We start from the raw sequence: 15,654 nt of genomic DNA, 5'->3' as shown, positions 1-15,654 counted from the left end.
TGAACGTTTGGTCTCAAGGTATTTGAGAAGAGAGAACTAATTATAAACTGCATTGTATAAGCTGGAAAGGTTTATAAAGTTGAATTCCAAAAAACCAATGCTGATTTTATCAAGGACACAAATATAACCAAATAACATTGAATGGCACATCAAAGAGCATACTAGCTTTATTAGAACAATTTATATGCAAAAGCTCCACATTATAAGTACTAAATGTATGTATTCTTCAGTATAATTTCAGAAGGATCAGGAAAGGGATTTGTTTATTTTTTAAGTTTACATAAGTATATTTGGTATTCAACAAGAAAATATTCTCCTGGCAACTGTCCCTCCATATAGTGGGGCAATCATCAGATGGGATCAAGTTACTCGGGATCTGGCCTGTATCACCTTTAAGGAAGGTGGTGATCATTAGCAAAATCTGAATAACAGTGGTTTAATCCCAGAAGAACTGGGCATCACTAAAAGCAGGAGACCAAATCCCAGCAGCTGCAGAGCATGTGTATTCCCAACCAGAGCGGCAGGTATTTATTCTACCTCTCACATTTAACAGTGCTGCTCCTTGTCCCACCAGAGCGGGTTCCCAGTAGCCTTTGCTCATTTTCCCCTCTCCAGGAATTCTGGGACTTCCTTCAGGTAACCTACAATGAAAAGCACAAAAGCAAAACTAATAGTACTGAGTCAGTGACATAATTTTCTTCATAAAAAATGTCCAACTGTTTACAGTACAGTGGGTTTGACTTCTCTGTTTCTCTCTTCAATATGATGCATTTAAGTGTCCTTGTCTGCCCTGAGAATCTCAATGAAATATCAGTAGGCAAAAAGCTTTGCAGCTAATCACTTTAAAAAAAACCCTGTAATTCTTTTATGTACATTACCTCTTTCCGAGTTACAAACATGAAAGACAATCAATTAAAGGTTTAAGTTTCTAAGGAAATACTGTGCATTAGAAGCAGGCGGTGTGCAGCCAAACTTAGTCCTTTCAGGATGTGCAGAATCAATATCCTCCTATCACTGCATTAACTCATGAGATAATGCACAGAATGTTCCGAAAGCCAGCAAATTTACTGTACTTTCATTCCTTTGTGAGAAGCACTTCCTTATGAATGAACTTCCTCTTCTTTTACAAAAAGGGGAAAATACTACTTGTTTTTAGGTCCTGGGTCTGAAAATCAAATCAAGTGAAATCTTGTGGGACAATTCCAGGATGACGCAGAAAAGTTTCAACTATTTCAGAGGGGTGTCTGTCACATCACAGACCTCACTCTGCCCAACTCTTCATCAGAAGTCAGTGGAATTGCTACTATTCTAACATATCATGAACACACGCGTCTATATGTATATAAAAATATATATATGTATATGTGTGTGTACACACATATGCATACAACAGCTACATTCCTCTGCTGAAAATGAATGAACTAAAGACCTTCATCTCCAAAAACAAGGTCTGCTTGGGTTGAAAGCAAAAAAACCCGTGCAGTGGTTAGGGCAAACCACTAGGGGAAACATAGTCACATGCATTAAGCCACTATCCACGATACAAAATGTAAAATGTGACTGATATATGTGATCCTGAGAAAGCTGGTTCTGAGGAATCCTCAAATTAAAGGCCTGAGAATTCAGTTTTGAGGTTCCAACCCGAAAAAAAAAAAAAAAAGAAAAAGTGCACCTAATTTTGCATATTTGTGCACTACTTATTGATTACCTGTGTGCAAGTTAAGTTTGTGCACAAAAATCTTTGCAGTTTTGGTGCTTCTCTTTCAGACTCAGCAGTACTATGATGCTGTATGTTTGGGTTTTGAGTTTTTTTGTATTTATTTTTTTTGCTATAAGACATTGACACTTCACTTCACATGCGTTTTGCACGCATGACTGGCTCTGTGAATAAAAATAGCTTCGCTGTTTTCATATCCATCTTTGGGACTATTCACTATATGAAGCGTTTACACCTGTACTGGCATATAAATTGCCGATTGCACTACTGACCAACAGATTTAAAAATGGTATTATGAATTTTGCAGTTAAAACACTATTTATATACTCATTATAAACGCTGAGAAATAATCTAACAGACCTTTCCCATGTGTATAGGCTTGCACAAGGAGTTCTTCACCTATTTGTGACTTTACTATGTGGGACGACGTGATTTTTTTTTTTTTCCTCTTTCCACAGTAAAGTGAAATTAAGATCGCGTTTTCTCTTTCCCAGCTATTTTTTACCTTAGGCTCACGGCTGAATTTCCTGCATTTCCTTGCGGACACGGAGTCCGCAGCCTGCACATAGGACACACACACCTTCGAGGATGCCCAGGTCGATCCCCAGCGCATCCGCGGGAGCGCCCACGCCGCTGGTTGCCCGCTCCCGTGTGGGGAAGCCCAAGGCAAGGCCTGTGAGCTTCATCCCGCCCTTCCCTTACCCGAGAAGGGGGCTGCCCGCCGCCGGGGCTGCTGCCTCGGCGGAGCCCCCCGGCGGGTGCCGCAGGGGCGCCCTGCCCCACGGCGCCCCCCGCCCCGGCGCCGCGCTCCCTCTGGCGGGGAGAGCAGCCTCGCCACCGCCTCCCTGCACCGGGCAGGAGCCCTGAATGAAACCCAGCCCCGCGGGGCTGCGGCTCCAGCAGCGGGGCTGCCCCCGCCCGCCCCGACGGGCATTTTGCTCCGTCTGCGGCTCCTGGGGGTGGGGGGACGGGAGGGGAGAGGGGAGGACGGACGCCGGGGCCCCGAGCACCGCTCCCGCCGAGGCGGCAGCGATTCTTGCAGGGTAGGGGCTGGTGAAGCCCCCGTGAAAGCAAAGAAGTTAGAGCCGTATAACTCAGGCTAACCTTAATGTCAAGCAGCTACGGAAAAGAATTCGCAGGTTCACGGTATTATAGTGCAAGAATGGGCATTTGCGTATTAAAAAAAATATGAAAACCTGAAGGCCGTCCGTGTAAGACACTGCCCTTTTTTATTTCCACGTTTTTAATCGAGAATGACCACCCCCTTCCAAAAGCGGCGACGAGCAGGTGGAGGAGAGGAAGTGCCCGCAAAATTGCCTCAAGTAGTAAAAAAGGCTGGTGGGGTTTTTTTTCTGTTCGCGGAGGGTTGTTCATGTAAATAATGCAATGCATTACTGCCTTATACACCGGGTGTATTTCAAGCAGTGCCACACGTGATACGGGTATATTCGTGCTCGGTGCATGCCTACGTGGATACGCTGCTTTGCGCGCTTAAAGACACATGTAGGTGCAAAGATGCTGGGGCCCAGCGACGGTGGCCCCGCCGGTGACTTCAGCTCCGTACAAAAGGGACCGAGCTGTGGCCGTGTCAGGGAACGCCCAGAAGACAAACAGTCACGTTTGTGAGCTGCTCGCAGACCGTGTCCCCCACACGAATGGGAATTAATTAAAACAAAGTTTTTTCTTTTCTTTTTTTTTTTTTTTCCTTTCCTAAAAAAAAAAAAACAACAAAACCACCCCTCCGCCGCTGACCCCGCTGCTACCCGGGATCCCCGCAGCACCCCCACACACACCCCCCACCCCGAGGCGCGGAAAGCCCCGCGGAGCGCTGTCACCGGCCTGTCCCGCCGCCCGCTCCCCACGCCGCGACCGACCCGACCCGACCCGGACCCGCCCGACCCGCCGCTCCGCGGGCCCCACTCCGCGCCCCCCACTCCTTCCCCCCCCCCTCCGCACCGCCTAATCGCGTTAATCCGCGGGACAATGCTCCAAGTAATCACCCTTCCTTCTCCCTGAAAGTGGGCGGGGGGGGGGAGCGTGTGTGTGTAAGTGTAAAGTTTTATTCCACTCGGTTAAAAAAACACGGGGGGAAGGGGGAGGGGAAGCACCTGGAAATGGGTCTCCCGAAAGCCCGCAGCGGCGGGGAAAGAGCCTGCCTCCCCTCCCCGGGAGAAGCGAGGGCTCCCCTCGCAAACCGATCTCTTACCCGGCCTCTGAATAAATACCCGAGCACAAAAGCACACACACACGCCCCCCCCGAGAGTCGTGCGACCGCGCACGGAGGAGCCCGCCCGTGAAAACGGGCTGCGCCGGCGGGGCCCCGGCAGCGGGGCTGCGCGCCCCCCCAGCACCGCGCATCGCTGCGCAGGGCAGGGAAGGAGGGAGGGGAGGGCAGCACCGCGGACGGGCCGGGGCTCCGGGGCCCCGGGTCCGGGGCTGGCTCGGTGGCGGCAGCGCTGCCCTTTTGAATGCCTCCCGCAGCTCGGAGTGCTGGCAGGGCGCTGGGAGCGCCAGTGAATGTAGCCCCGCAGAGCCAATGAGCTGGGACCGGATGCGATATATCCTCTGGGACAACAACTGCTCTGTTCCTCCTCAGATCCACATGACGCCATTTACTGCTGCTTTTGCAGAGAGATCACCCTACCTCCTCCGGAAAGAAAAAGAGAGAGAGAGAGAGAGAGAGAGCGAGGGAGAGAGAGCGAGCGAGCAGAAAAACGCCGAGCCCTTGCAGCTCAGATCTCAAATCTTCCTCCTCCTCCTCCTCCACCTCCTCCAAACACACAACAACAACCACCACCACAAATCCGCTGCGCTCCCAAAACACCCCCCCACTCCCCCCCCCCCACCCCCCCCCCAACCCCACACCCTCCCCGATTGCAAACCACAGAGCTGCCTGCAACACACACACGCTCGCAGAGGGAGCGAGAAAAGCTAGAGGGAGAGAGGGGAGAGGAGCTTGCAGCCAAAGCAGCTTCTCAGCAGAACGGCTACATTGCACAAGCTGCTTTCTCGGAGGAGCTCAGTGGAAGAAAGCTTTGGGATTTTATTTTAGATCCACTTTTTTTTTTTTTTTAAATTTTGTTTTCTTTGGCTTTCCCCTGCCTCTTGATCATTTGCAACAACAGCAACAACAACAACAAAAAAAAGTGACTTTGCATTGACGATTCGGCCTCCTGTTCATTGAGGAAAAAAAGGAAAGTGTGTGTGTGAGAGACTGATTTCTTTTTAGGAGCAAAGAAAAATCACCCCAATCCGGAGAGGTGTTTTTATTATTATTATTATAGTATATACGCGCACACACGTATTTTATAATCGATCTGGGGAGAGGGACCTAACTTTGCTCTGGACTTTTTACATGGTGAACATTCGTACTCTAATTTGCAAGTTGGACTAAAGCAGAGTTTGGAAAAGAATTTTTTTTTGCTTTAGGGCTGGATTTATTTGCAAACCGCAGGAAGAAGAAAATACAAGAGAGAGAGGGATTTGGTGCAGCGCCGCGATCACGGTGAGAGCCTTTTCCTTCTTTGCAAAACAAGCTTTTCAGTAAACCCCCCACCTCCCCCCCCCCCCCCCCCCCGGTTGCTCCAAGAAAACTCGTGGAAATGTTTGAGGCCGATCCCTTTTCCATTCGTACAGGTTCTCCTTCTTCCCCCCTTCCCCTCTCCTTCCTTTCCCAGAGAGGAGCCGGAGGTGGGATTTCGGAGCGGTTTCTCTCCGGGGAGGCGGGGGGGGGGGGGGAAGCTCCGCTGGGGTTTGCGGGCTGCGCCGCGTTTGCGCCCCGCCGGGCTGCCTCGGGGGTGCGGGGGGGGGGGGGGGTGGGGGGGTGGGTGGCGCGGAAGGTTGAGCGGGCGCGGAGGCATGCCTGCGGGGGCTGCGGGCGGGGCGGGGAGGGGGGGTGTGTGGAACGGGACACAACACGGGAGTTCGGCGTGTTCTCCCTGCTGTGGGGAGCCGGGCGCGGGCGGTCCTGCGCGCTGCTGGCTTGCCGGGCACGCGTGGGCTTCCGACAAGCCCCCGGGGGCGGGTGGCGGGGGAGTGTGTGTGTGTGTGTGTGTGTGTGTGTGTGTGTGTGTGAAGGGAGGGCGCTGCGAGGTTGGCGAGCGCCGGAGCTGTTTCTGCCCCCCGTTTTGGGGGGAGAGCGAGCAAACCCGCCTTTCAGTGCGTGATTTACGCCCGTCTGTAGTGGCGTCGGGAGATCCGTGCAATTCGGAAGTGAGTGCACGTCTGGTATAAATATGAACGTGTGTGTGTGTATTCGCATGTATATTTCTCGTGTGATGAAATTAATTCGGTCCATAAGACAAGGAAAGTTCTTCTATGCAGAAGGGCACGTGTGGAGGGGAAGGAAAGCCTTAATTTCTGTTTTTGCTTCTTTTTTTCCTTTGGTGGGTTTACTTTGTAACAACCCTCCTGTCCCCCTCAAAAAAAAAAAAAAAAAAAAAAAGAAAAAAAGCTGGTGTTTTCAGCAAGCGATTTGTGTGTCAGTTTGCCCCACCCCGATGGTAAAGTCCCTTTTGCCCTAATCCATAGTCTGATCACACACTCGGCCCTTAATGGGGGTTTCAAAGCACTTTGAAAGAAGAGGAGGTGGTTGGTGTGTGTGTGCGGTGGGGATGGGGGTGGGGGTGCCTTGCACAGGCTCCGGACACAAAACAGAAATTCACGGGCAAAGGACTTCTTCCCCTTGGGCTCGCCTTCTCCCAGCCAGCGGAGACACGGGTTTTTTCCACAGCACGCAAGAAGCCCCTTGCGTTTTAAACTTCCCCAAATGTGCCGAACGCGAAACCCGGCCCCCTGCTCGCCCTTTTGCCAATCCGAGCTAGGAAAAGTTAGCAATCATGGCACTTGAGCTCTGCGAGAGTGGACTTTGGCTTTTGGAAGTGGGGGGATCGTGTTATCACACACATGCACACACAAAAAGGCGAATGCTGCCTCTCTGCTCTTGGTGGATGGAGAGGGGAGAAGTGGTAGCTCAGAGGAGGGAGAGACGTGCTTTCCCCCTAAGAGTTTTTAGGCGAATGCACGTTTGCAAATAAATGTGCTGGCGGTTTGCATCTTGTCCTGGTAGCGGATCTATCAAGGGGAGAAAAAGGAGGATCGCCCGGCTGGGACCCATGTCCCGCTGCAAAATGCCTTCTGGGTCCCTTCGGGCTGGGGGGGGGAGACGGGGGGACGGGGGGGCGGCGGACTGAAGTTCAGGCAATTTGCAGAATATGCGTAAAATAAGAGGAGCTTTTTCCAGCGGCCGGCTTTGTGGAGCTGAATGGGTGCTTATGGCAAGGCGAGAGGGGGGTAATCTGCCTTTTGCCCAAGTGTCCCGGAGGTGTTGTCTCCAAGCGTCTGCAGGGCGCCTCGCAGTACCCGGGAGGGGATGGCTTCTTTAGCATCTCTCGGGGGGGAGGGGGGAGGGCACGGGGGGGAAGAGTTAAAAGGAAACATGGGTTTGACTTTCCCGATAAGGCGGCTGCAAGCAGCCCCCTCCCACCTCCCGGCCCCCGAGGATGTCTCCCGGTTATCTCCAGGTTGTCTGCACTTGCGGGGCTGCCGGCGGCTCCTGCGGGCCGGGGGCTGCCGCCTCCCACCTGCTGCGCGCCCCGGGATGGAGCCTGCGGAAGGCAAGGGGGACGAGAGCCGAGGCTTCTCCTCCAGCTCCCACCTTGGCGTCTGAGGGGGGCTCCGCCACCGAGGCCGGTGTCGTCTTAAGCGCCTGCAGGTCAGGGTCAGCTTTGCTTTTTGCCCGGGGTTGTCATTTCTGGAGAGGCAGGGGTTTGGGTTCGGCGTATCTTCTTCGGTTTAAAGTCTGGGCGTGGAGGGCAGACAGGGCTGCTAGTTCTTCTCAAGGATGGGGAAAGTATTTTATTTTCTGTTCTTTTTTATCTCCAGATAGTTTCAGGTGAGGAAACGTCTGCTTAGGCGGTTGGTTGAAACTTTTTATATGGTTTTGATTTGAAGAAAACTTAAGCAATGCTTCAAGATAAGTTTGCAATACTTGGGGTTTTTTTGTTTTTTGGTTGGTTTTTTTTTTTTTTTTGGAGGGTGGACCACCATGACATACACTCTGTGTCCAGAACCAGGACTTGGCAATGTTTAAAATAGCTGATCACTCTTAAAACTTAATTTTTCTTATTAAAAAAAAAAAAAAAGGAAAAAGTGCTTGAGGGAGGGGCCAGGAGTTAAAAGGTTAAATGTTTTCCACTGCTGTTAGAATAAAGACAGTGTCTTGAGATATTAATTGTTAAGCTGTTTGGCCATATTTTATTATACTGAGGTATAGTATTATTGTTGGTAACTGATGTGTACAGAGTAACACTATGGTGTTCTTTCTAGGTATAATTGGAGACATTGTGTGGTCCTTGTAAGAAGCTTGGTTCCTGCTTGGGTTTTAATTGTAAAATATTGTTCTGGATTTTTGTACAGGTAATTGGATTTTGGAACCACTTTAAGATATGATAAAGGCAAAACAAATATTAACTAATTTAGAGGGCAGTACTTGAAACTTTTGCATATCTGAGTGTGGCAGTTAGTTATTTACAAGTTCTCATCTTCTGGGTCTTTTAGTGGGTTTCCGTTTAAATTCTTAAGTCTGCGTTTCTACTTTGTAGTTAATGATCCTTTAAAAGTAATATTCGCAATCAAGTAGACTTCTTGGATGCTGGCATTGTTTGATTGTATTATGCATGCCTCTGTCCTGCAAGCCGCTCTTGGTAATACTTCCAATTTGAAATGTAGTCTATGGAATTTTTTTACACGTTTTAAAAAAATAAAACTCTGGTAGCATTGCCTTTGTAGTATTGAGCCTTAAAATAACAATCACAGTGGTGTACACAAGTATGACACACACTAAAATACTGGAGAGAGATATTTTTACTTGTGCTGTTGAAGTTTTTGGTAGCACTAACTCATTTAATGTCTAACCTCAAACATTTTATTGCTATTTAGTGTTTTTCTTGGGACCATTGGTATTAAACTAAAATTTCCTATTTACATCATGTAAAGTTTAATGTGTAAAGAGACTAGCCTACCAAAATATTATCCAGTTTTAAACAAAATTGGAGAATTATATGTCTGTCATCAGCAGGTCACATTACACTTGCTAAATACTTGCGGGCTTTTTTTTTTTTTTTTTTAATATAAGCTTTTCAGTAGCCTAATGTGGAAAGAAGAGTCACTTCAAGTGGCTGAAATGTAATCACTTTAAAGGCCATGGTCTAACCAGAAGATGGCCTGGGAAGCCTTAGTTAGCAGGGGCGATACCTAGACTTTCTAGAGCCACAAGTTAAGATGCGTGGACCTAGAACAGAATCCCTGTAGGCTCTCCGCGGGAGCAGTCAGGACAGGCCAAGGGAAGTGCATTCAGCTGACCCGGCGCCCGCGCTCCACCCCAGATGTGGCTCCCCTTTTTTTTTTTTTTTTTTTTTTTTTTTTTAATGGTTGATGCATTACTTGCTTGTGCGCGGCGCCTGTGGGACCCTGCGGGCTTGCAAGGCTGCTGGAGGGAGCATGAGATGTGTTGCAATAGTGAATCCTCTCTTTGTCGCTCCAGGATTTCAGATGTGTTCTAAGCCTGCCGGGGTGAGCACGCTTCCGGGCACTGATGGAGACGAGAGCTCAGCACGGCAGCGGGTCGCAGGCCTTGCTACAGGCTCGGCGTGACAGTGGGAGACCGCACGGGGAGCCCGACCTGCGGGATGTCCTGACGCAGCAGGTTCACGTCTTGTCGCTGGACCAGATCAGAGCCATCCGAAACACGAATGAGTACACGGAGGGACCGACGGTGGCTCCGCGGCCGGGGGTCAAGTCCGCTCCTCGGCTAGCAACCCAACCCAAAAATGAAAGGCCCCATGGCTTGCCCGAGCATCGTCATTTTAGCCGGATTCAGCACACGCAAACGCACGCCTCTCCTCGGGCACCTCTGTCCCGGTCCATCAGCACGGTCAGCACAGGTTCGCGGAGCAGTACAAGGACAAGTACGAGCAGTAATTCATCTGAACAAAGACTTCTCGGATCATCTTCGGGGCCGGTCGCTGACGGGATAGTCCGAATGCAGCCCAAGTCTGAGCTCAAGTCAGGCGAGCTGAAGCCGCTGAGCAAAGACGACTTGGGAGCGCACAGCTACAGGTGCGAGGACTGTGGGAAGTGTAAGTGTAAGGAGTGCACGTACCCGAGGACCCTCCCATCGTATTGGATCTGTGACAAGCAGTGTCTTTGTTCCGCCCAGAACGTGGTCGATTATGGGACTTGCGTTTGCTGCGTGAAGGGCCTCTTCTATCACTGCTCTAACGATGACGAGGACAACTGCGCCGACAACCCCTGCTCCTGCAGCCAGTCGCATTGCTGCACGAGGTGGTCCGCCATGGGTGTGGTGTCCCTCTTTCTGCCTTGCTTGTGGTGTTACCTACCAGCCAAGGGTTGCCTTAAGTTGTGCCAGGGCTGTTACGACCGGGTAAATCGGCCTGGGTGCCGCTGTAAACACTCCAACACCGTCTGCTGCAAAGTTCCCAGCGTCCCCCCCAGGAACTTTGAGAAGCCAACATAGCATCGCTAGTCAGAAATACTAAAGTTAACGAGGATTATTTTAACGTGCATATGCAACCAACTTAAGCAGCTATGGTCTTGGCACTGTAGTAGAAGGGTTGGGGATGTGCGTTGCTGTGTGCAGTGAAATGCTTTTCTCCGTGTGTGCCATCTTAACTGATACGCTTGTTAGAATCCAGCTAGTGGGATACGGGAAAAAAAAAAAAAAAAGCAAAAATGGGATGCAGTACCTTGTGACCCACATATTGCATAAGCTAAAGCAACACAGACACTCCTAGGCGACTCTATTGTTTGTGAATAGTACTTGCAAAATTTGTAAATTAGCAAATGACTCCTTTTTTTTTCCATTGTTTTCTGCCAGAGATAATGTGCTATATTTTTGTATATACAATAATATTTTCAACTGTGAAAAATAAGTGGTGTCATAAGACATGGCACAGTCACAAAATATTATACTAATATGTTGTACATTCGGAAGAATGTGAATCAATCAGTATGTTTTTAGATTGTATTTTGTCTTACGGAAACCTTCTATTACAAGACTCTGATTTCCCTTTGGACTTCATGTATATTGTACAGTTACAGTAAAATTCAGCCTTTATTTTCTAATTTTTTCAACATATTGTTTAGTGTAAAGAATATTTATTTGAAGTTTTATTATTTTATAAAAAGAAATATTTATTTTAAGAGGCATCTTACAAATGTCACCCCTTTTTATGAGGACGTCATAGTTGCTGCAAATAAGGGGTGAACGATGCATATGTTCACTATAAAATAGAAAATATATTAACGTTTGAAATTAAACTGGGCTACTTGTCATTTTTTCCCCCCCATTTATTGTTCTGAGTTGGGAAAACTGGTATTTCTAATTGCAAACTTCACAGTGATGTGATCACAGCGAGCCTAATACGAAAGCAAAAATAGAATTTTTCAAGTGTATTTTTGTTGTTGTTGCTTACTACTTTGCCTGAAAATAATGCAGGATTTTTGCTTCCTTCCTTTGCAGAAATGTCCCGTATCCTGTTCCTACAGCAGAAAAGGAAAATGGGCATAGGAAAATGCATTAATTCATTCCAGACTAGGACTAATAGGCACTGAAAGCTTGACCTATTCTATAAGTGATGAGCTTTTGTGCTTCAAATAGGAAATAAGTAATCATTCACAAAAAATGTTAGGCTTGCATGGCTTTCCTCAGAGAGAGAGAGAGAGAGAGAAAATTAATACGGTCAGTGCAAAAAGCTTGCAGGATTATTTGTTAAAAGTAGAAGAATATGCCACAGGGAATGATAGATCTGAATGCAGTCCAGCCTTATGTCAAACACTTGCCTCGCTTGTAAGAAGAAAGTTGCTTGATTTGTCATTTGTGGCAGTTACCTTCCACTGAGGTCAAAATCCTTTGGCTGCCAAGTTTCCCACCGGAAGCCTAGAGAATGATTTACCTTTCTTTATTAACAAACTATCATTTCCTGTTCTGAGCATGTCTCTCCAAGTTTAGAGGTCTTAATGTTGGATTTTATTTATACATTTCTTAAACGGGCATTTAAGAAATAGTCCTAAGTATTTTTAAGCTAATGCTTAGAAAAATCTCACAGCCTTTTCTGAGCCCTCTCCAACAAAAACAAGTTATAACTAATAAATTAAGAACTCACTAAAAGTTGAAAACCAGAGCATTGAGTAAACGTTACATCTTTTTGACCCTTAGTTTTCATCTGTGATCTGGTGTTCTGGGCTATTTTACGTAGGTCTGTAGTACTCAAAAAGCTTTCACTGCGATTGTGCGTATTGGTTATCAATCATCAAGTGAAAGCAAAAAGTGCAAGTCCTGACAAGTTTGCAGAAAAAAAATAGCTGATACATGGGCCATGGGCCTTGTTCTTTTTTTTTCTTTCCCTCTCTGGTGAAAAATATAAGCTGGTTTTCTTTCCTCTCTGCACCAGCTGTCTGAATACTTTGGTATACAAAGACGAGCAGTATATATTTAGCCTTCCAAGTGGAATTTGCCAGGAAGAAGGTGGTTTATGTTACATGAGTAATTTGTGCAGATTTAAAGCGCATCAGTATCTTGTGACCGGGGGCATATATGTGAGATTGTACCTGGCTGCTGATAAACAGAGATTTTTACAATTTTTTGAAGAAATTTTGTTCTTGAAGGGGTTGGTAACCATCATGTGTTTCCATTCCCTGAATATAATTCTTGAATTAGATTAGGTGTTTATGCTTAAGCTGTCCTGACTTAGTCTTGCTGATTGAAAAGAAACATGGGAATAGTCAAGTAGTCCCTTTACTGGGAGAATCTTTGACCTTTAGGCTGCATTTTGGAAACCCCCAAACCCACTGATTTCAGTAGACAGTAAACACAGTCTTTTCACTGTGTTCGTGAACTTGACAATACTGAAGGTGAGTCCTGCTTTTCAGTGATTCATGTTTCAGTCAAGGGAGGTGCCTCTAAGGAAAGCTGAAGGTGAAACTGGGAAACTGCGGTATGGCTGAGCAGCGTAGTAGTCAAGGAGGGCACAACTGTCGAAGTCCTGCTAGATGAAGTCCAATACTGAAACTGTGGGTTTGTTTCGGTTTGCGCGACAGCAAATGCTTTGACTGTCTAGCTGGGTCCTAAGGGAAAAGGAAAACCATCTCCTTTCTGGAATATGAAACAGGTCTCAACATTAAACAGTGGTTGTCACCTTCCACTTGGTTCTTAATGAGGACAAATAGTGGATCCCCCACCCCAGGTAAGCCCACTGCCAGCGAATTGGGTTGCATCTATGACAACGTATGACAATCTGTGACAATATATGACAACATCCTTCCTATGGAAGGAGGACATACAGGAGGATGGCATTAGGCACTGCCTGTTGGGCTAACTACGGTGCTGGGGTCTAGGCTTCAGTATGAATTAGCGTGCGTGTGCAGTGGGGTCTTAAAAGTTGGCTTGCGTATGTTAGTTAACATCCTAGTATTACCCTTAATTAGATAAGGTTCACAATTCTAAATAAAACCAAAATCTTGCCTCAAACAGATTAGATTGTTTTAGTAAGAATTAAGAGGGCTTTTCAAGTGGATTGAGATAATGTTATTAAAGCGTGCCTACTTTGTCCTTTGAGATAGGAAAGTGGAGCTCCAGGAAAGGAAAATTTTCCATACATGGGTTTTAAGGATAACAGCAAAAGTCATGTCAGATACACACCATAAAAGACTTCAATTTTAAACAGCTATTAAGCCATGAGAGAGGGGAAGCCCCTTATTATTGCTGCATTTGTGGTGTTGTTGCTTTGGTGTTTTGATCTGCTTACCTCCTATAAATTCTGATGTCACTGTAATGTTTGCTTCAAGTTAGAGACCTGCAGGACTGAGCTGACAGTTGACTATAGTAACAATGGAAACAAATAGCTTTTTTTCAAATTATTTTCCCTATGATGTGAGCTACAAATAAATATATCAAATTCGCTTGTACAGTAACTTAGAACTGTCTCTATTAATATCCTCAAGCAATTTTTTTTATTTTGCTCTTTAATGGTTTGAGGCTTGATTAGAATTTCTTTTTTGAGATAGTGATCATAGCAGTAAAAAAAAAAAAAAGAAAAAGAAACTTGGATTCAGGTGGAGAATAAAAAGGACTTTATATGGAAATAAAATTTTTCTTAAAGGATTTGAGATCATATTCAGGTGAGTATTTACATATTCAAGCGAGTTACCAAATCAGTCTTCAAAAGCCAAAATTCTCCCAATGAGGAAGTGCAGTAGTTAAGTGGTCATGATGATTTAACACAATAGCTTTTTTACACTTTCTTACAAAACTCTCAGCATGAGTGAGGTGGAAGTGACTTGACAGTAGAGAAGTACTGATCACTTATGTACCATGCATAACTTGTCTTTTTTTTTAAATTTATTTATTTTATTTTTTTAATGTACAGTTTTACCTGTACTATCTTTTTTCATTTTTGGCAAAGGATAAAATAATTCATTTTTGTGATGAGTGAAACCTTAAGGCTTATTCTTAAATGGCAGGGAGAGAATAGAATGCATTTCTGTACTGCAGCAGAATGTTCAATTATTTTTAGGAATTAGCTGTTGGGGAAGATTGATTTGAACAGTCTGTCTCGTCTCAGATGTTCCTAGATGGGTGCAGGTACAGCGAGTAATAATGATTTCATTTGCTGAGACTAATTTCTCAATCAGTCACTGGAGCAGAGACCCAGAAAGAAATTGGCTGAATATGAGAGCACGCTTGGTTGAGTAATGTCTGCATGAATAGTATTGGATAGATTTCTTATTGAAAATGACAGCAATGTATTGGCTCATCTTAAATAAATCAGTTACAGGTTGGGGTTGCAGGTAGACTACATTGTGACAAAGCGCACCAAATCCTTACCAATGAAAATACTCAGTTTTGTTCCTGATTTTAAACTGGAAATTTAGAAATACAAATTGATGTCGCATTGAAATCAGGACAGTTTGACATGCAAACTATGTGCATATATCTAGTACTTTTTCTTTCAATAATTCTGCCTGTTTTTCAATCTGAGGAGTCCCCCTATGTGTTAGTCTTACTTATTTCTCTTCATATTTCGTCTTTCTGGTCCCTATCCCTCCCCTTGACCTTTCCTAGCCATAATACATAAAGGTTTACCGCCACTTACTAGGACAAAAGTTGAAAGAGGAGGGTGAAACATGCTTTTTTCATTAGTATTCCCCGTCTCTGAAAGTTTAAGACAAGGTGGAAAAAATGATTACCTTGATGTACTTATGCTGCATTTTAGAGAGATATAAAGTGTTTTTCCATTCATGTGACATTGAAATCCACAGTTCCAGAAAACATCTTATTTTCATTTCTTTAGTGTGATTTTTTTTTTATTACTCAAGAAGGCTTTATGTGTCTTTAAAAGAGTTCCCCTTTGCTTCAACCTATTGGCGCTGTGTTTCAGATGACAGAGACAGAGGTCTTACTGCTATACAAGCAGAATCTGCTGTTCCTCTGTCACAGGGACTCTTCAGAAGAGCTGATGTAGTTACCTTTGGGCATGACTAGCAACGATTTCGCTTGAAACAGGGTGGGAGTTCAGCGTTTTCAACCTTGGGAAAAGGCAACAAACATTGGACTATGTATCTGAAGTTTCTCTTTGCTGGTGCTGTAGGAATTTTTTTTATTATTATTTTTTTCTCTGACTCAAACCCTGCATGCTGATTAGAGAAGCTTATGGCTAAAATGTTCATACTTTTAGACTAAAATGGTTCAGTTCCCATATCCGTAGAAGTTACCAATAATCAGAAGCTTTGACAATGTAGCCTACCATTATATAGGATTATTGATTGATATTTTAATACTTAGGAGTTTCAGTTACATTTTAAAACAGTCTTGCCAAGGGGGATAATCTGTTTTCAAAACGTAAGAAAATGTATAATCA

The 15,654-nt window shown here is 45.7% G+C and overlaps 1 protein-coding gene across 4 annotated transcripts; it reads left to right on the top strand.

Moving 5' to 3' along the window:
- The first annotated feature begins 4,575 nt into the window (after positions 1 to 4,575).
- Positions 4,576 to 10,469, top strand: SPRY2 (sprouty RTK signaling antagonist 2). Of its 4 annotated transcripts, none has more exons than XM_063336121.1 (3): positions 4,576 to 5,222; positions 8,045 to 8,134; positions 9,261 to 10,469. In XM_063336121.1, the coding sequence occupies exon 3, from the start codon at positions 9,312 to 9,314 to the stop codon at positions 10,251 to 10,253; it is 942 nt and encodes a 313-aa protein (XP_063192191.1). In that variant the 5' UTR covers positions 4,576 to 5,222; positions 8,045 to 8,134; positions 9,261 to 9,311; the 3' UTR covers positions 10,254 to 10,469. The 4 variants fall into 4 exon arrangements, with proteins under 4 accessions (XP_063192191.1, XP_063192183.1, XP_063192199.1 ...); XM_063336129.1 differs by lacking the exon at positions 4,576 to 5,222 and adding an exon at positions 6,937 to 7,430; XM_063336113.1 differs by lacking the exon at positions 8,045 to 8,134 and having other exon boundaries at positions 4,577 to 5,222.
- The last annotated feature ends 5,185 nt before the right edge of the window (positions 10,470 to 15,654 follow it).

This window comes from Chroicocephalus ridibundus, chromosome 1 (assembly GCF_963924245.1).
Source record: "Chroicocephalus ridibundus chromosome 1, bChrRid1.1, whole genome shotgun sequence".
In the NCBI taxonomy this organism is placed as follows: Eukaryota; Metazoa; Chordata; class Aves; order Charadriiformes; family Laridae; genus Chroicocephalus; species Chroicocephalus ridibundus.
The sequence above is the reverse complement of the archived record's forward strand: the minus strand, read 5'-3'. Positions and strand labels throughout refer to the sequence as shown.